This window comes from Apodemus sylvaticus, chromosome 1 (genome assembly GCF_947179515.1).
Source record: "Apodemus sylvaticus chromosome 1, mApoSyl1.1, whole genome shotgun sequence".
In the NCBI taxonomy this organism is placed as follows: domain Eukaryota; kingdom Metazoa; phylum Chordata; class Mammalia; order Rodentia; family Muridae; genus Apodemus; species Apodemus sylvaticus.
This window is the reverse complement of record NC_067472.1, coordinates 199,817,786-199,837,342: the sequence shown is the minus strand read 5'-3', so window position 1 is coordinate 199,837,342 and position 19,557 is coordinate 199,817,786. Positions and strand designations below refer to the sequence as shown.

At 49.6% G+C, this 19,557-nt stretch overlaps 1 protein-coding gene across 2 annotated transcripts; it reads right to left on the bottom strand.

Moving 5' to 3' along the window:
• Positions 1 to 1,574: 1,574 nt before the first annotated feature.
• Positions 1,575 to 15,047, bottom strand: Mzf1 (myeloid zinc finger 1). Of its 2 annotated transcripts, none has more exons than XM_052170984.1 (6): positions 14,880 to 15,047; positions 13,112 to 13,550; positions 12,558 to 12,741; positions 12,095 to 12,165; positions 11,858 to 11,978; positions 1,575 to 3,096 (listed from the first exon to the last, which is right to left on the bottom strand). In XM_052170984.1, exons 2-6 carry the CDS (start codon positions 13,508 to 13,510, stop codon positions 1,670 to 1,672), a joined length of 2,202 nt encoding a protein of 733 aa, XP_052026944.1. In that variant the 5' UTR covers positions 13,511 to 13,550; positions 14,880 to 15,047; the 3' UTR covers positions 1,575 to 1,669. The 2 variants fall into 2 exon arrangements, with proteins under 2 accessions (XP_052026944.1, XP_052026936.1); XM_052170976.1 differs by lacking the exon at positions 14,880 to 15,047 and adding an exon at positions 14,323 to 14,811.
• Positions 15,048 to 19,557: the final 4,510 nt, after the last annotated feature.

Below are 19,557 nucleotides of genomic sequence, written 5' to 3'. Positions count from 1 at the left end.
GCAGAGACTCCACAGAGGCCTTCATACCTGCTGTTCTGAGACACAAGGTGCCACGGGGCATGGGGGGCATTCTCTCAGGCCACAGCAACCTCGCCTGGCAGCTAAGGCCTTTTTAATAGGCCTGAGCCAGGCCTTGGAGCTCCCTGGAGAGAAAGCCCGAAAGGTTCTTCCTCCATCACTTTGGGACCGGATCCTCAATGATCAACGCTCCTTCCCGGTTCCTCCTCCTTCACACTTCACGTAAAGCACGAGGAAGCTGCTTACAGATCGGCACTGCTAAGCCCCGTCACTTTTCTGAGTTCTACCTCAAAAAGCTTTGGATACCTGCAAAAATCCTAACTTTGTGCTTGCCCTGGTACTACGGCCAGTCTCTCCTTGATGATAGCCCAGCCCTCTGATCCCATCCGGCCGACTGCTGACATCCATCGCTGAACCGGCCTGATTTACGGGGCCCCTGACTCAGGCCGCATGTTTCTTGCTCTTCCTCTCTTTCCTGTTCTCTCTCTCCACCCAGCAGCAACAAAGATCTCATCTCTAGTTTTCCTTGTTTTTCTCTCCAACTCATAAAATAATCCTTCAAGCCTAATTGGGGGTGGGAGGAGCACAAGCATCGATCCCAGGGCCTGGTGAACACTAGCCTATCAATAAACTTCCTAGCCCTGGCCACCTTTTACCGCTTTTTCCTTCCCCCATTTATTTACTCTTGTATGTGCATGCGCAAACATAACCCAGAAAACACAGATCGTGGAGATCAGAGGACAACTTCCAGGAATTGGTTGTCTCCTTCCAACGTGTGGGTCCTAGGGGTCAAGCTCAGGTCATCGGGCTTGGTGACAAGGGGCTTGAACTGAGCCATCCCCCTGCAGAGCCCTGGCCCCTATGCAGGCCTGAAATAGTTAGCGGTTCACGTATCTCAGCCTCCTGAACAGCTGGAATGGTTACAAGTCTTGCACCATCACACACCATCACCTTTGTATTTTATGTTTTTGGCAGGCTGTTTTGTTTGTTTGATAGGTTCTCACTATGTAGCTCTGGCTGTCCAGGAACTTGCTACAGAGACTTACTTGTTGAACCTTTGGCAGTTACCTTGTCTCTCTGTCCCCCAACTGCTGGGGTCACATGTGTACGCCACCACATTCAACGTGTGCTTTTGAAATAACAGCTTATGGTGTCGTCCAGACTGAACTCAAGCTCTCTGCAATCCTCCTAAGGCTCCTGAATGCTCCGGTTACATGTGTGTACTATCACACCCGGCTGGACTGCCCTTTTCAGTCACCCACCGGCGACATAGTGACCTCTTTCTTGACTAGACCCATGGCAGATGGAGAGAACCCTTTTTCCTTTGTGAATGTGGCTAGTCTGCCCCATCTGAGGCTGGGCATCCCCTCTGTATAAGCCAGAAGTATGCTACAGAGCATATCCCACAAGAAAGCAGGCGTGGTAGTGCTACTGTGGAAACTGTGCATGCATAGCTTATACCAGCATGGAATATACCATGGAAACCAGCATGGAAACAGCGGTAAGGTGGGCGGAGGAACTGTCCAGGCTGGGGGGGGGCATCATCTATTTATTGAGCACGTACGGAACCCCAGGCTCTGTTTGGGCCTGCTGGGTAATGCCAGTCTCACAACAACCCTGTGAGGGGTTGTGACAGCTTGGTGCTGTACAGCTACTCAGAGCTGTGGACGCGCCGGTGCTGGATGAGCTTGGTGCTCTGGTGGAAGCTGCGGCCACAGTCCTGGCAAGCGAAGCGCTTTTCTCGCCGGTGAGTGCGCAGGTGCTGCGTGAGTGTGGGCCGCTGGCGGAAGGCCTTGCCACACTCGGGGCACGCGTAGGGCCGCTCGCCCGTGTGGATGCGCCGGTGCTGGATGAGGTTGGCGTGCTGCCGGAAGCTCTGGCCACATTCAGGACAGGCGAAGGGCCGCTCGCCCGTGTGGATGCGTTGGTGCTCGGTGAGCCGAGACACCTGCGTGAAGCCGAGGCCGCACTCACCGCAGCGGTAGGGCTTCTCGCCCGTATGGGTCCTTTGGTGGCGCGTGAGCTTGAGTCGCTGGCTGAAGCGCTGGCCGCACTCGGGGCACGCGAAGGGCTTCTCACCCGTGTGCACACGCAGGTGCTGCGTGAGCGTGGGCCGCTGGCGGAAGGCCTTGCCACATTCGGCGCAGGCGAAGGGCCGCTCGCCAGTGTGGATGCGCTGGTGCTGGGTGAGGTTGGAGCGCTGCCGGAAGCTTTGGCCGCACTCGGCACAGGCGAAGGGCCGCTCGCCGCTATGCATGCGCCGGTGCTGCAACAGCACGGAACGGCGGCCGAAGCGCTCGCCGCACTCCACGCATCCGAAGGACTTGTCCCCGGTGTGCACCGCCTGGTGCTCGAGCAGCACGGCGCGTCGTGAGAAGCTCTCGCAGCATTCGCTGCATGGGAAGGGGCCCGGGGGCTCGGGGACTCCAGTGAGGGGCAGGATGAGCGGCGCGGGACCGGGCGGGTCGCCGTGAATGCGCTGGTGCTGCAGTAGGTTAGAGCGCTGCCGAAAGCTCTGGCCGCACTCTGCGCAGCGGAACGGCTGCTCGCCGGTGTGCACGCGCCGGTGCTCCTCCAGGCGGGCGCTGCGCACGAAGCCCTGGCCACAGTCGCGGCACACAAAAGGCCGTTCCTCAGTATGCGTGAGCTGGTGGCGCAGCAGATGAGAGCTGCGGCTGAAGCTTCGGCCACACTCACCACATACGAACGGTCTCTCGCCTGTGTGGATCTTCTGGTGCCGCAGCAGATTGCTTCTCTGGCTGAACACCTTGCCACACACGTCGCAGCGGCCACCTCGCATCGCTCCAGTCCCCGTGTTAGGATGGCTCTGACTTCGGCCCCTTGGAGCATGCCAGCGAGTCGCCACCAATGCTGGGCCCTCACTGGGGCAGGGATCCTCGTAGGCAGGGCCCTCCTCACCTCCAGGGTCGCTGGGGAGTACAAGGGCAAAGCCACCTTCCCTGGTAGGGGACTGGATTTGTCCAGAGAGGCTAGCCATGTCCAGATCCCAGGGGACATGGAGGTGGGGGCTCATCATATCTGGCTCTGCGGTGATGCCGTCCATCTGCAGCGTAAACCCTGCACAACGGGAGCCGTTCTTTTATGAGACTCTGGCTTTCTGCTATAACCCATGGAACTCTGGGAGACTGAACTATAGGCTTGGAACTGGCTGGTGAGGCAGAAAGGAAGTAAGAGTGGCAGTTCTATCTGTACACGTGTCCCTGCGATGGGCAGAACCCCGGGGAAACTCACAGGTGTGTGGAAAGGCTTTCCTGATTTGACTTAAGTCATCGGGGTGGGAGACTCTTTTTGGAAGAATTCTGGGGTGGCAGTAGGGCCCAGTTTAGGTGGCCAATGGGGGTCTTGGAAAATGCAGAGAAGAAAGTAGAGTCAATAAAAGCCAGAGGTGACATTAACAGTCAGCAATAAAGTAATGTAGTTCTCTAGCCTTGGGTTCAGACTTGCCACGCCTGAGGTGACCCAGACAAGGAGGTTCCATGATGGCTCGGGGGTTAGAGGGGAGCTGAACACGATCTACATGTGATCAACATGGGAGCTGTCTATGTACAAGTATGCCCTTCCTACAGAGTGAGCCTTCCAAGGCCAGCAGCTTCAGGCACAGTGGAGCACAGGGTGAGCTGTGTGAGAGGATGATGGGGGATGAAGTGTTCCCCAAGGTCCCTGGGGATGGAGGCAAAATGGGTGACAGAAACCAGGAAGCACCAAAGGAAAGCAGAATCCAAAGCCAAGCTAAGAACTCTCCCGAGATGAAGGGGCTACTTCTACAGAGCTCCCACAAACCAACAGTGCCTGACAGCCACGCTGCGGAAGGATATGAGCATGAAAAACAAGTGACACTTGAGTGACAGGTGGTTGTCTGCTGATACGTGGACCCTGGGGACACAAGAGAAGCCGGCGTGCTCCTAACTACCGAGCCGTCTCTCTAGCCTTGTTTCCATGATCTTAAGTGTATACATTGCTGATACATCACATGTTGGGTTGGAAAATGGAATCAAAATACTAAATGCACAGGGCATAGGTGGTAAGTACTTCCAGTCCCGACTCTGAGGGATAGAGACACAAGTTCGGGGTTGTCAACAGATCAAGGTCAAAGCCAGCTGGATTATATGAGATACTACCTTAAAAAACAAAAATCAGGGCTGGAGAGATGGCTCGGTGGGTAAGAGCACACTGACTGCTCTTCCGAAGGTCCCGAGTTCAAATCCCAGCAACCACATGGTGGCTCATAACCATCCATAATAAGGTCTGATGCCCCTGTTCTTGAGTGTCTGAGGACAGCTACAGTGTACTCACATTTAATAAATAAACAAAGCTTAAAAAACAAAAACAACCTCACAAAAATCAAAACAGCAGCGTTCCATGCTGTCCCAGGAATTCCACTTTTAAGTATTCCTATCTAATAGTTGTGTTCCTCCTTGTGTTAATGACCTATGAACATGGTTTTCTAGTACTTAATGAGAAGCAATCCAAAAGGACTGTTGACAAAGGAGTGACCATGGTGAGCCAGAAGTCTACAGAGTTGTCTGAGGCCCTGTGGCGACCCCTGAAGTCTACAGAACTGTCTGAGGTCCTGTGGTGACCCCTGAAGTCTACAGAGCTGTCTGAGGCCCTGTGGTGACCCCTGAAGTCTACAGAACTGTCTGAGGTCCTGTGGTGACCCCTGAAGTCTACAGAGCTGTCTGAGGCCCTGTGGTGACCCCTGAAGTCTACAGAGCTGTCTGAGGCCCTGTGGTGACCCCTGAAGTCTACAGAGCTGTCTGAGGCCCTGTGGTGACCCCTGAAGTCTACAGAACTGTCTGAGGTCCTGTGGTGACCCCTGAAGTCTACAGAGCTGTCTGAGGCCCTGTGGTGACCCCCGAAGTCTACAGAGTTGTCTGAGGCCCTGTGGTGACCCCTGAAGTCTACAGAGCTGTCTGAGGCCCTGTGGTGACCCCTGAAGTCTACAGAGCTGTCTGAGGCCCTGTGGTGACCCCTGAAGTCTACAGAGCTGTCTGAGGCCCTGTGGTGACCCCTGAAGTCTACAGAGTTGTCTGAGGTCCTGCGGTGACCCCTGAAGTCTACAGAACTGTCTGAGGCCCTGTGGTGACCCCTGAAGTCTACAGAGCTGTCTGAGGCCCTGTGGTGACCCCTGAAGTCTACAGAACTGTCTGAGGCCCTGCGGTGACCCCTGCTGTTTGCCAAGCATATGGCACGCAGCAGGGACAGAATGAGGTGGTTTGGTCATGCAGGAGAATCTTTTTTGTAAATATTATGTGTATGTACATGGAACTGCATGAGTTTGTGTAGCCATGTGTATGCAGATGCCCTAGGAGGCCAGAGGGCACCAGAGCCCCTGGAACCGGATATTGTGAACGTCCTGAAGGGGGTCTGAAAAGCAGTGAGCACTCTTAACCCCTGAGGACCTTTCTTCCTCTCGCCCCCATTTTCTTATTATAATATATATTTAAGAAAAAACCAACCTGAAAGATTTGGTCTTTTCTTTTCACCATGGGGATTCTGGTGAACCATCTCACTAAGCAAGGTTTGTTCGATTGATCTATCTGTCTGTCTATCTATCTATCTATCTATCTATCTATCTATCTATCTATTGTTTTCTAGACAGAGTCTCAATTTGCATCCCTGGCTGTCTTGGAATTCACTATGCAGTGGCCTTGAACCTCCCAAGTGCCTCTGCCTTCAAGTGCTGGGACTAAAGGTGTGTGTTACTATGCCTGGATTTTTCATTAAAAAAATATTTTTAGGCTTATTTTATGTGTACGGGTGTTTTGTCTTTATGTATGTCTGTATATCATGTGCATACCTGGGTCCAGAGGAGGCCAGACAGGGTGTTGGTCCCTGGCACTGGAGTAAGATGGTTGTGAGGCATTCATTTTTTCCAGCTCCAGGGTTGTTTATTTTAATACACTGCTTTTATTTTGAGACAGGGTCTGTATAGCTCTGGCCTGCCTGAAACTCATTATTTACACGAGGCTGGCCTCAACTTCATAGAGCTTTTCAGGCTCCATATACTGGAATTAAAAGTGTGCACCACGATGTGTTCATATATGTGTGTGAATTCAGTGTGCACCACTATGTGTTCATATATGTGTGTGTGAATTCAGTGTGCACCACGATGTGTTCATATATGTGTGTGAATTCAGTGTGCACCACGATGTGTTCATATATGTGTGTGTGAATTCAGTGTGCACCACGATGTGTTCATATATGTGTGTGAATTCAGTGTGCACCACGATGTGTTCATATATGTGTGTGTGAATTCAGTGTGCACCACTATGTGTTCATACATATGTGTGTGTCAATTCAGTGTGCACCACTATGTGTTCATATATGTGTGTCTGAATTCAGTGTGCATGACTATGTGTTCATATATGTGTGAATTCAGTGTGCACCACGATGTGTTCATATATGTGTGTGTGAATTCAGTGTGCACCACTATGTGTTCATGTATGTGTGTGTGAATTCAGTGTGCACACTATGTGTTCATACATATGTGTGTGTCAATTCAGTGTGCACCACTATGTGTTCATGTATGTGTGTGTGAATTCAGTGTGCACCACTATGTGTTCATATATGTGTGTGTGAATTCAGTGTGCACCACTATATGTTCATATATGTGTGTGTGAATTCAGTGTGCACCACTATGTGTTCATGTGTGTGAATTCAGTGTGCACCACTATGTGTTCATACATATGTGTGTGAATTCAGTGTGCACCACTATGTGTTCATATATGTGTGTGTGAATTCAGTATGCACCACGATGTGTTCATATATGTGTGTGTGAATTCAGTGTGCACCACGATGTGTTCATATATGTGTGTGAATTCAGTGTGCACCACTATGTGTTCATATATGTGTGTGTGAATTCAGTGTGCACCACGATGTGTTCATATATGTGTGTGAATTCAGTGTGCACCACGATGTGTTCATATATGTGTGTGTGAATTCAGTGTGCACCACGATGTGTTCATATATGTGTGTGAATTCAGTGTGCACCACGATGTGTTCATATATGTGTGTGTGAATTCAGTGTGCACCACTATGTGTTCATACATATGTGTGTGTCAATTCAGTGTGCACCACTATGTGTTCATATATGTGTGTCTGAATTCAGTGTGCATGACTATGTGTTCATATATGTGTGAATTCAGTGTGCACCACGATGTGTTCATATATGTGTGTGTGAATTCAGTGTGCACCACTATGTGTTCATGTATGTGTGTGTGAATTCAGTGTGCACACTATGTGTTCATACATATGTGTGTGTCAATTCAGTGTGCACCACTATGTGTTCATGTATGTGTGTGTGAATTCAGTGTGCACCACTATGTGTTCATATATGTGTGTGTGAATTCAGTGTGCACCACTATATGTTCATATATGTGTGTGTGAATTCAGTGTGCACCACTATGTGTTCATGTGTGTGAATTCAGTGTGCACCACTATGTGTTCATACATATGTGTGTGAATTCAGTGTGCACCACTATGTGTTCATATATGTGTGTGTGAATTCAGTGTGCACCACTATGTGTTCATATATGTGTGTGTGAATTCAGTGTGCACCACTATGTGTTCATACATGTGTGTGTGTGTGAATTCAGTGTGCACCACTATGTGTTCATATATGTGTGTGTGTGAATTCAGTGTGCACCACGATGTGTTCATACATGTGTGTGTGAATTCAGTGTGCACCACTATGTGTTCATATATGTGTGTGTGAATTCAGTGTGCACCACGATGTGTTCATACATGTGTGTGTGAATTCGGTGAAGGCAGCGCAGAGGAGAGCATCAGGCCCTTGGAGCTGGATGTCTACAGGGCTGTGACTTGCCTGATTTGGGTTCTAGGAATCCAATCTTGGTCCTCTGCAAAGAGTGTGCTCTCTCTCTCATCTGCCGAGCAGTCTCTCCGCCCGGCCCCTTAGACATCTTCTTCCTTTTAAACTTTCCTTGCCATTACAGAGTGGTGCATGCCTATAATCCTAGATACTTTTGGTGTCTGAGGCAGAAAATCTAACATAAATGTGATACCAGTTTTGAATACAAGTGGGATCAAGACTCCCTGGATATATAGAGAAAAACAACAACAAAGAAAGAAACCAAACTAAAAAACTGCATGTATACACACACACACACGCACACGCACACGCACACGCACGCACGCACACACACACACACACACACACACTCCAAATAACAAAAATCCCTTCATCTTTAATTTTTTTTAAATTTTATATGTGTATGGATGTTTGCCTGTATGTATGCTGTATGTACTGTGTGTGTGCAGTGCCTAAAATGGCCAGCCACATTCTCTGGGACAGTTTTGAGCCACCATGTGGGCACTGGGAGTCAAACCTAGGTCCTCTGGAAGAGCATTTTAACCACAGAACCATCTCTCCAGCTCCATTAAAAAAAACCCAAAAAAACCTTTTCATCTTTCTGCTTTTATTATTATTATTATTATTATTTTATTTGGGCCGAGTGGTGGTGGTGGCGCACGCTTGTAATCTCAGCACTCTGGGAGGCAGAGGCAGGTGGATTTCTGAGTTCGAGGCCATCCTGGTCTATAGAGTGAGTTCCAGGACAGCCAGGGCTATGCAGAGAAACCCTGTCTCAAAAAAAAATTTTTTTTATTTGGTATAAGGCAACAGGTCTATGTAACCCTGGCTGGTCTAGAACTTGTTTGGTAGACCAGGTTGTCTTTAAATCCACAGAAACCTGCTTGCCTTTGCTTGCCCAGTGCTGGGATTAAGGGCCTATAATGTCGGGGTGCCATGTTTGGTTTGCTGTGTGCTTTTGAAACAGTGTTTCCCTGTGTGCCCTACACTTGTTAGACTGTGTTCATAAAAGGCTACCGAGCACCTGGCTGTAGACTGCATGTCGGTTAACTAAAGGGGAAACTCTACAGAAAGGTGTTGTTAAGTGGTTTTGGCTTTTACATTAGAATATTTATTTTTGCTGTGTGTGTATGGCCACAGGTGTATATCCTGTGATGCATGTGTGGAGGTCAGAAGACAACTCAGTTGTCAGGAAGTGATCGTCTCCTTCTCTCTGCGGGCCCCAGAGACTGAACTCAGGTTGTTAGCTTAGGAGCAAGAGCTCTTTCTTCTGGAGCCATCTTGCCAGTCCTGACTATTGAGAGAGGATCTCACAGTATAGTGTGCGCTGGCCTTGAAGACTTGGCGATCCTCTCGCTTCTGCCTAACTCCTGCCTCCACCTCCCCAGTGCTAGGCGTGTAGAACCGTGTCCAGCTCTGGCAATATGCTAAGGTAATTGTTTGTGGTCTGGGCTGACCAACAGACTGTTACGCAGTGCATGGTTATACCGTGCCTGCTCCTTTGCATACAGATTCTCTCTGGAAGGCACAGACAGAAATTGTCATGCTGGCTGCTGGACACCTGGGGCACTGTGCTGTGGCACTGTGTATATCATTTGGAGTTTCCACCATGTGAGTGTATTAACTCTGGATACTGTTCTGAGCTCCGGTAACTTTGTGAAACTAGACTGCTTTTCCCTCCTGGCAGGCTGGTTTCATATGAGCAGGACTGCTACCTGCTAACTATGCACGACAAGCTCTAGCTGCAAAGTGTTGATGCTGATTTAGGAGGGGGAGGTCCTGCTGCACCGATTCTGACTCAGGATAAGTCAAATCATTACTGCCTCTAGGCGAGGCTGTGTCTAGCCAGGGTACATCGCATGCAGGGACTCTAGGACACTGAGTGTTGCTTGACTGCACGCACGAGTGCATACTGCTACCCAAAGCAGCTAGTAGAATGGCTCAGTGAAGACAGGCTCTCTTTACTGTCTTGCTTACTGATGTATCACAGTGCATCAAAAAACTATTTCTGCCTTGTGTCTTTAGTGAAGTTGTCTCTAGCCTACCAATGCTGTGCCTTACATTATATTAACATTTAAAATAGCATCATAATGAAGTACTAACAAGATCTCAGGGAGTATAGCTCTAATAGTAGAGTGCATGGTTAGCATGTGCAAAAGTCTAGGGTTCAATCCCTGGTACATATGTATGTGCATAAACATATATACCCACAAACAAACAAACACACCACAGCAGCACCACCACATCACTAATAGGGCTGGGGATTTGTCTCAGTTGGTAAAATGCTTGTGGCATGTATGAAGCCCTTAGTTCCCTCCCCAGCACTGCATAAATCAGGAGAGGCATCCTCCTCCTGTATTCCCACACTTGGTAAGTAGAGCCAGGAGCATCAGTTGTTCAAGGTCATTCTCGGCTACATACTAAGTTCCAAACAACCCTAGGATATAGTAGACCCTGTCTCAAAACAAAGCAGGGCCGTATCTCAAAAACTGAAACTCTGTCTGTCACAAAAGGCACAGGTGGAGGGTGAGGCACTCGGCCATGGGACATGCCAGGAATCATGGAGGCGAAGATGAACTGATGCTTGAAAGCAAGAGGTATGGTTGTCTGCATCAAGAGCAGCCTGAGGAGGAGGAAGCAGTCGGGGGACTGAAGCAGTGCAGCCAGTGTGTCTGCAAGACATCCAAGAGATGGTTGGGTGGTGGTGGCGCACGCCTTTAATCCCAGCACTTGGGAGGCAGAGGCAGGCAGATTTCTGAGTTCAAGGCCAGCCTGGTCTACAGAGTGAGTTCCAGGACAGCCAGGGCTACACAGAGAAACCCTGCCTTAACACCCCCCCCACCACCAAAAAAAAAAAAAAAAAAAAGAGAGCTGAGAGATGAGCTGTGGAGGAAGAAGGTGGGCCCAAGCAGGTCCCAGTGCAGCACAAGCAGGGCCGGCCAGGACGGGTGGGTTCTGAGGCAGCAGGTGTTGGTGCCAGATGGCTATGGATCTGCTACGGCAGGAAAGGCACCCTGAGTTTGCTCCCGAGGAGCCACAGGAAGGAGAAAGAAAACCGACTCCTGCAGCTTGTCATCAAACTCTGTGTGCGTGCTATGGCACACAACACATGCTGGAACTCACATACAACAAAGAGGGTGGAAAACTGGAGTGATAACAGTAGAGAACCATCCGAGAGCCCAAGAACCTTGGTCAATGACATCATGCATGACCCAAGAAACATTTCAAGACAATTCCCTACTAGTGAGATACGTGAATTCCAAATAGAGAGGACTTAGCAGCAGCAGTATTAAAAAAAATCCTGAGAATGAGTCCAACAGTTTTGGGATTGAGGGTCTAGCTCAGTGGTAAAACTCCAGTCTAGGAGGTGCTAACACATGGCTCAGTGGTGGGAGAAAGGCCTTGAACCCACCAGGGAGAGGATGGAGGCCTGGCTCAAGAGTAGAGTTCTTGTCCATAATCCATCAGTGGGAAGCTGCGGTGCGTGACCGTGTGCTTCTCTGGCATGCACAATCCTTGAGCTTCAATAATGGAAAACTAAACTATCTAACAGGCGCTAGACAAACATGTTTCGGATCTGTAAGCTTTCAGAGTTTTACTTCTCAGAGCATAATTCACAAGATGATGTATCTGGGTGGCCCGGCAGGGTTCTGGTCTGTCCTCAGTTAGTTGCCTGTGCTGTGTCCGGACTACTCTTGCCTTGTCTACATTAAGCTCTCTTTGATAGGTCCTAAACTTCCCTACTCTTTTATCCGACAGGAAAGATGCACACCTGAATGTGGAGGTCATTTAGAATGCTATGACTGGAGAGGTTGTTTTCAGGAAGGAATTATGATTCAAGGCAAAGTCACAGAGCCCAGGGGTCAGTGGCAGAGAAGGCTGAAGAAGGCGCCAGTGACTGGGCTGTCTTGAGTAGGGACAGAGGGCTCACAGATGTAGTGGAGCATGAGGAGGACTCAGCCCCACCTTGTCCATCTCACTAACCTGGTGAAAAGATGCCCCCTACTTCCTCACGCCACAGGGGCACAGGGTCCTCGCTCCATGGGGGTACATCAAGCTCAGTGTTGCTGTGAGGAGAGGTCTGGTCCCGTGCTGTCCCATGGCCCTGAAACCACAGTGGTCAATGTTGGACTGTGCCTGGCTGGCTTCAGAGGACCTGTCTGACACCCACCCATTATGGGATCATAGTGCAGAGTCGCTCACATGCTGTAGAGGTCTCACCTGGGCCTCCCGAGGTAGGAGAGTGGCTGCAGCCTCTTGAGCAGCAGGAAGAGGCCCAGACTCCAGGAGCTCTGGGGACAAAAAGTGGGGTCAGGCAGCTCAACAAAGTTTCCACCTTTCTTAGAGGTGCTGGGCACTAGGGTCCAGATATAGGGGAGATAAGGGCACGATCTCCAAGCTGGGAAGGACAGGGCAGGCCAGCCGAGGGCCCAGTGCGAATGGTGTCAAACAGGGTTTTCCGGAAGCACTGGTTTGTGCATCTGTATCTCTGGGTCAGCCTGTCCCACGATGCCTGGAAATGGGGCCATGGTGGCCAGGGACAGTGTCTGTGCTGGCTGGACTGGAGGGGAGAGGAAGGCCAGAGGCACACTGGAACGATTTTATCCCGCAGGGTGTGGCTCAGTGGAGTGGAGTAGCTTTGCCCAGCTAGGTTTCAGACCCTGCCCACTTTGCCTGCTCTCACCTGGATTCTCCATCAACTCTGTCTCTTCTTTCGTTTGTAGGTCCACTGGCAATTCCTGCATGGCTCCTTGGGGGGTCTCAGCACCAGGCTCTGGCGTCTGAAGCTTGGTGCGTGGTCTTGGCTGGAAGCTGGAGGGCTCCATCTTCTCTGATAGGACCTCCTTGCCCTGCACCTGGACTGTGACCTATGGAGACGCACAGACCATGGAGAGAGCGGGACTGGGCACAACCCACGGGCTATGGGTACCAACTCCGATGCAGACTGACTAGGTCAGCCAAAGGCCTGAACCCCCCTTCCCCTCTTTTGACCTTGAGCGCAAAGCAAATGGACTATTTGCTGGTACAGGGGATTGCATGGTGCCCTCCGTCCCATCTAGCTTTGGGGATGACAGGTGATACAGGTATGGGCTCTTGTCCTGAGCAGCCTCACAAAGGATCTGTTATAGGTGGGTACCTCTGTATGACCAAGGAGCATGTCCAGCTGGCCATGGCACAGAGTGAGGCAAAACATGACAATGTTCCAGCCGCTGACCGTCTACACAGCCACTGACTCACCCATTTCCGAGGTCCGTCAAGCTCCCATCGAAGTCTGTCAACCAAGGCCGCTGCCTCTTCAGGGCTGCCTGGCCACTGCCCTTGCACATGGGCCTGCATCTCAGGAGGCAGTGCACCCAGGAACTGCTCCAGCACCAGGAGCTCCACCATCTGTTCCTTGGAGTGTACTTCTGGGCGCAGCCACTGGTAACACAGTTCTCGGAGCTGGGCCAGGGTTTCCTGAGGACCTATTGCATCCTCATACTGAAAGCACCGGAAGCGTCGACGTGCAGCCTCAGGGCCTGGGTCCCACAGCGTATCTTCTCTCTCATCGTCGTTGTCAGAGTCCTCCAGCTTCACCACAGCAGGCTCATTTTCTGGGGGTGCACGGCCCGAGGAGCCTGGCACAGTGGGTCTCATCAGGAGTCCCAGATCAGGTCTTTGAGGCCAGTGTCTGTCCCTAGGGAAGGAATGGTACGAGGCTTGTGTAATAAGGAACGCCAGGGGCAGTGAATGCTTACTGAGTGCCCATCACAGGCCAGTCACACCCCAGAGATCCGTGGGAACTCTATAGCTTACTCTGCTTTAAATACAGGCTTTTGCTTAAGCTTAGAAACATTTCTCTTCCCTACATCCTATTCTTTTCTATAGTTGATTAAAAGATTTATTTATTTTATTCACCACCATTACTCTCTTCAGACACACCAGAAGAGGTCACCAGACCCCATTACAGATGGTTGTGAACCACCATGTGGTTGCTGGTAATTGAAATCAGAACCTCTGGAAGAGCAGTCAGTGCACTTAACCGCTGAGCCATCTCTCCAGCCCCCAGCCTATTCTTTTCTATAGCTGCCTCTCTATTTGCATCTGGACATCAATACCACTGCTGCCTCTTCCCAAACTCACAATAACAGTCCCTCAATGTTTAACACCCAGTCTTGGACTGGTCCCCTCTCATGTCCCAGTATTTCCTTCCCAATGTGGTATCAAGGGGACAGCTTTACTCCATCCGATCCCCCATCTTAGCTTCTCTTACGCAAACACTTTTCCATATATCTCCAATTCCAGAAGCTAACTCATCACATCCAACAGCGATACAAATCTTCAGCTAGTTTAGTTGGTTGGGAGGTGTCTGGGGGACTCCTGGGTACCTTTAAAGGCTCCCGAATCATTACACCAATGGTCTGCAAGGATACTACTTTTGCTGTGTCTGTGTGAGTTAGTTTCCTCACCTGTAAATAGGGCTGACTTCTCTCATGATACTTTCTGCAACCGGGACTTTGTGAAAATCTAAATTTATTATTGGAGTGGCACCAGTTTAGAGGCACCTTGACTTCTGTGGGTTACACCTCTGCTCTTTAGGGTGCTAAGTCAACTCCAAACCCTGAAACTTGGAACAGCCACTAAGCAAATAGAGGAGGTTCCGGAAATACATTTCCCAGAAGTCTAAGCGAGCATCACCGCTTTAGGGTGCCAATGTGTCCGGTCGCCGTGGCAACGGTGGCGATCAGTACGCTAGCGCGTCAGTATAGGGCCGCCTTGCAGGGAGTTCCTGGACCCCTGCCGGTGCTCTGGGTCTAGCTGGACAGCTGGAATCACAGAGGCCACTCTACCTAGACTCCCAAGGCCTTGGGTGAAGGGACCCCCAGCCTTCCTTCAGTGCGCCGAGGGAGGCTGTGAACATGCGCACTCCCGTTCGCTTTCTCCAGACCAAACTACATTTCCCAGACTGCTCTGCGCGCAGCTCCAAGCCCTTCTGCCCTTCCCCCACCCCTGCCTCCGTTTCTACCCTTCTTCCTGTCTCTAGAGGATTGCGCTGGTGGCAGTAATCAGGTCGCACTCCTGGACGTCTCTTCCCACACTCCCGGTCTCGAATCCAGGCATCAGGGCCCCGTCGATGTGCACAATCCTCTCGGGGGGCAACGGATGCTAGCACCGCCTTCCAGACGGCGCATGCCCTCCACCACATTTTTTTTTTTTTTTTTTTTTTTTGGTCAGTTCTCCAGGGGCCTTCCCGGGATTTGCAGGGTTCTGCACCAATCACCGCTCTCACTAGGAAGCCAACAGCCTCCCTGTCTCCATGGCAACCGCGGGTTCCGAAGGCGCGTCCGCTGGGCTACCTTCCGAACCACTGAAAGAAAGATTTAGCAAAATGCTTTCTGGGAGTTGTAGTTGGGAGGGTGGTGTTTGTGTCCGCAAACGCAGCGTCACCGGATCTCCTTGTATTTCTGCGCGGTGGGTAGGAGGGAGCGGGACTCCATGGTAACCGGGGGACCAACCTGGTGGTATCCTAGGTAACGACCAGACTACTTGGTTTAGGAAAGGTCAGGCTCAGTGGCGAGGCCAAGGGAAAGGGACGGGGACACAAACACCCAATGAGGTGTCTATGCAGGAAGGCGGAGATCCCCGCATACAGAGTCGGGGGAGGAGGAGGGAGCGCGGAAATTGTGAGGCGGAGGGAGACTGGATGCTAGGGAGACAGCGAATATAAGTGAGCACACACACAGAGGTATAGGTGTGAATGAAGGGGTGGGGGTGACAACACACCAGAAAGAGGACTATGAGTCCTCTACTTTCCTAGCATCATTTACCAAACAATTTTGAGACACCTGACTACTTAAACATAGCAGTCCCCCCCCCTTTTTTTTATATGTGATTGAAGTCATAACACTATTCTGGTAGAAACTGACTTAGAAGAAGCTCACATGTTACAAATGAGTTCTGCCCAGCACAGCACCTGGAAAGTAGCTAAATAGTTCTGTATCCCAACACCCAACCTGTTGTTTTATTTCAGATTTATTTGTTGCATCTTCCTGGAATTACCTTTGCTACCTTTCTGTTTTCTTTGAGGCATATATGTTTTTGTTGTTGTTGTTTTTAAACAATATCACAATTGTTTGGTTACCAATGAAGACTCAGAAGCCAGATGCTGGGGTGAAAACCTGGTAGCTCAGAGAGATAGGAAAAGCACCCGGGGACCTTCTTTCTCAGCTGAAGTCCCACCACAAATCTCCTCTCACTGTCCCAAGAAACCTTCAAACTAAATGTCCCTCCCTTCTACTTTCTGAATGTATATTTGTCCTGCACTGGACTCCCTCTTGCTGTCTGTGGCTTTTGTTGTTGTTTGTTTGTTTTTTTCGAGACAGGGTTTCTCTGTGTAGCCCTGGCTGTCCTGGAACTCACTCTGTAGACCAGGCTGGCCTCGAACTCAGAAATCCGGCTGCCTCTGCCTCCCAGCGTGCTGGGATTACAGGCGTGTGCTACCACTGCCCCACTTGTGTTTTTTTTTTTTCCATAATATATCTATGTTCAGTTTCTGTTCACTGGCTTCTTGTTCCTCTTCTTGACCTATGGTTGACTTTATTTAATCCTGTTTACAATATTCAAGCAGGAAGTGCTTGGATTAAAGGTGTGTGCTAAGGCTGAGTCACACCACAACTAAAAACATTCCCCCCCCCCCAGCAAATAACACAATCTCGGGGTTCACAGTGTGATCAAACATCCTGCAATGCATAAATGTTTGACACATCCTTGAGAGTTGTGGTTCTATTCTAAAAATAATTTATTTTAGACAAGATTTCACTATGTTGACCTAGAACTCCATGTATACAGAGTAACCTCATACCTAAAGAACACCCTGCTCTTCCTCCTGAGGGCTTGTGCCACGGCTACTGTGCCCAGTCTTTTGTGTTCTGTAGTGTCCTGAGTAGCCTAGGTTAGCCTCTAGCTCCCTGTGTAGCTGACGATCTTGAACACCTGATCCTCTTGCTTTCACCCCACAGTTGCTGGGCGGTGGAAATCAATACCCTAAAAGGGAGGGATAAGAGAAAGCACCGGAGCTGTGAACCAGCCTGAGGCTGGAGCCCCACCATAAAGCAACAAATCTGCAGCATCACCACAAGCTGCAGTGATTTGATTGGGCTTTCGTGAATCCCGGGCAGCCCCTGGGCCGACTGTGTGCAGCTCAGGTGACTCCATTCTCCTGCTGGCTCCACTTGTCGGTGTCTTTTCTCAGCAGACACATCATGTGCTGCCATCTCCAACATCTTGGGGGTCGGCACCCTTAGGGCATCGCACACTGCCCTCTTCCGGGTGGGAAAGGAGCAGGTGTCTCCTCCCAAGGACTAAGCGGAAGAAAAATCCCAGCCAGCCTTGTGGCCTGGCCAGTGTTGGTGGGTGTGGTTGGTCAGCGCCCTCCTGCGCCAGAAGCTGAGTAGGGCTGTTGGATCTGGCCTGAATTCTGAAGTGACGGGCCTAAGCTTTGAAGTAGCTTTTTGACAGCGATTGATATCTGAGATTTTTATGGGCTTGTTCCTTTGAAGCGTACTCAGAGCCTTCGCATATCTTCGTCTGGAGACAGGCCCGGCAAACCAGGACGTCTCTTATGGGTGAGTGTTGCTTAGGTGATGGATGGGTCTTTCAAGACAAGCGCTACTCCAGAGAAGAGGTTTTGATATGTGGAAATTGACTTGCTAAAAGTGCCTTTAATGTGACAATAAAAAGCTTTTAGGAAGCCGGCCCGGCAGTGCAGCAGTGTCCAGTCCTGGAGAGAGGCTGCTCCCCACCCCCACCCCTCCCTTGCTGCAGGAATTCATCCTGCAGTGTGTCTCTTTTCTTCGAGGCAGCATAATGACACCCTCCTGTGGACATGCAAACTGACTGCATCTCTCCTGTAGACCCTCTCCCCCCTCTCTCCTCCTTCTAGCCATTACTGCCTAGTAGTTTAAAACATTCAATCAAAATATATGTAGACATATATGAGAAAAAAATGAGCCCCTGTAGCATTTGGGATTCTAGCCTTCGGATACAAAGGGTGGCCAGTGCAACAAACTAGTCCTATTAAAGGAAGCCTTGAGTTCTGGCTTCTTTTCTTTATAACAATATTTATGGTCCCAATTGTTTTTGTTTGTTTTGTTTTGTTTTTTGCTTTTAGATGCATTTATTTTATTTAATGTGTATGAGAGTTTTGCCTGAAAGTATACATATACAACCTTGAGTGCCTGGGTCCTTTAGAGGTCAGAAGAGGACATCAAAAGTCAGAAGTGTATTCACATATATAAAATAAATAAATCTTAATTAAAAAAAAAAAGGCTGGAGAGATGGCTCAGTGGTTAAGAGCACTGGCTGCTCTTCCAAAGGTCCTGAGTTCAATTCCCAGCAAACACATGGTGGCTCACAGCCATCTGTAATGGAATCTGATGCCCTGTTTTGGCATATCTGAAAACAGCAACAGTGTATTTGTATATATAAAATAAAGAAATCTTTAAAGAAATTGATCCCCTGGAACTGAGGTTACAGATAGCAGTCCTCTACGAGAGCATATGAGAGCATTAAGTGTGCTTAACCTCTGAGCCATCTGTTCAGCCCCAGGGTCCCATTTTTTGTATTAAAAAGCCTGTAATTCTCTCAAGGGCTGCATGAAGGGACTCTGACCCTACTATACATGGCCTGGGCTCCCAAGCTAGCTGCGGAAATCTGGCTGCGAGTCTAGCCTGCCTGTTATGTTTATAAGGACCACATATGTGACAGTTCCCACACAGGTCAGAAGAGAAGAGAGTCTAGTTAGCCCCAAAATGGCAAATCTGGCACTGGTGAGCCTTGCCCCTCTCCCCACTTCCTTCTGCCTAGACTGAAAACTGTTAACTTACACTCTAAAGCAGGCCGTCGGGTCTGTTTCTTAGTTGTCTGCTTCCTCCTCCTGAGGGTGTTTATCAAATCCAGCAATCAAAGTATTGAAATCCACCAAGGAAAAGCCTCCTTTGTCTTTCCTAATTAACATGACTAATTAAAATTAGGCACGTTGGCGGCTGGAAAGATGGCTCAGAGGTTAAGAGCACTGACTGCTTTTCCAGAGGTCCTGAGTTCAATTCCCAATAACCACATGGTAGCTCACAGCCATATCTAATGGGATCCGATGATCTCTTCTGCTATGTCTGAAGACAGCTATAGTGTACTCATATGCATCAAATGAATAGATCTTTAAAAAGAATTAAGCACCTCATCTTAATATCTTTATAAACCGCCATTTGCCTGAGGACATGTCTGCTCTCCATCCAGAGGCAGCCCTTTGCCCTGAACTGATACCAATCCTTTTAAGAAGGCATGGAATCCCTTGCGTCACGAGCAAGAAGGTAGGTGCACATCGTTAATATAACAAAAGTTACATTTTATTATCCTAAGAGTCGTCATACAAAATTCACACTCTGAAGGCTGTTCACCTGTGTGGCATAGCTTAGCTAAAAAAATCAGGTCCAGTTTCTAAGAGAAGTTTATGATTCAAGGGTCAGGACCCTGGGGGAGACTCCCCAGCTGCAGGGCAAAGGAAGGCAGCATCTCTCTCCCTCCAGATGTGCAGAGCAGTGCATTGCTTTTGTTTTTTGCTTATATATTGTCCAGTGGGCATCATGAGGCACTAGGCCTGTGTCTGGCTATCTTAAGTAAGTGATGTCACTGGGTTCTGGCTATCA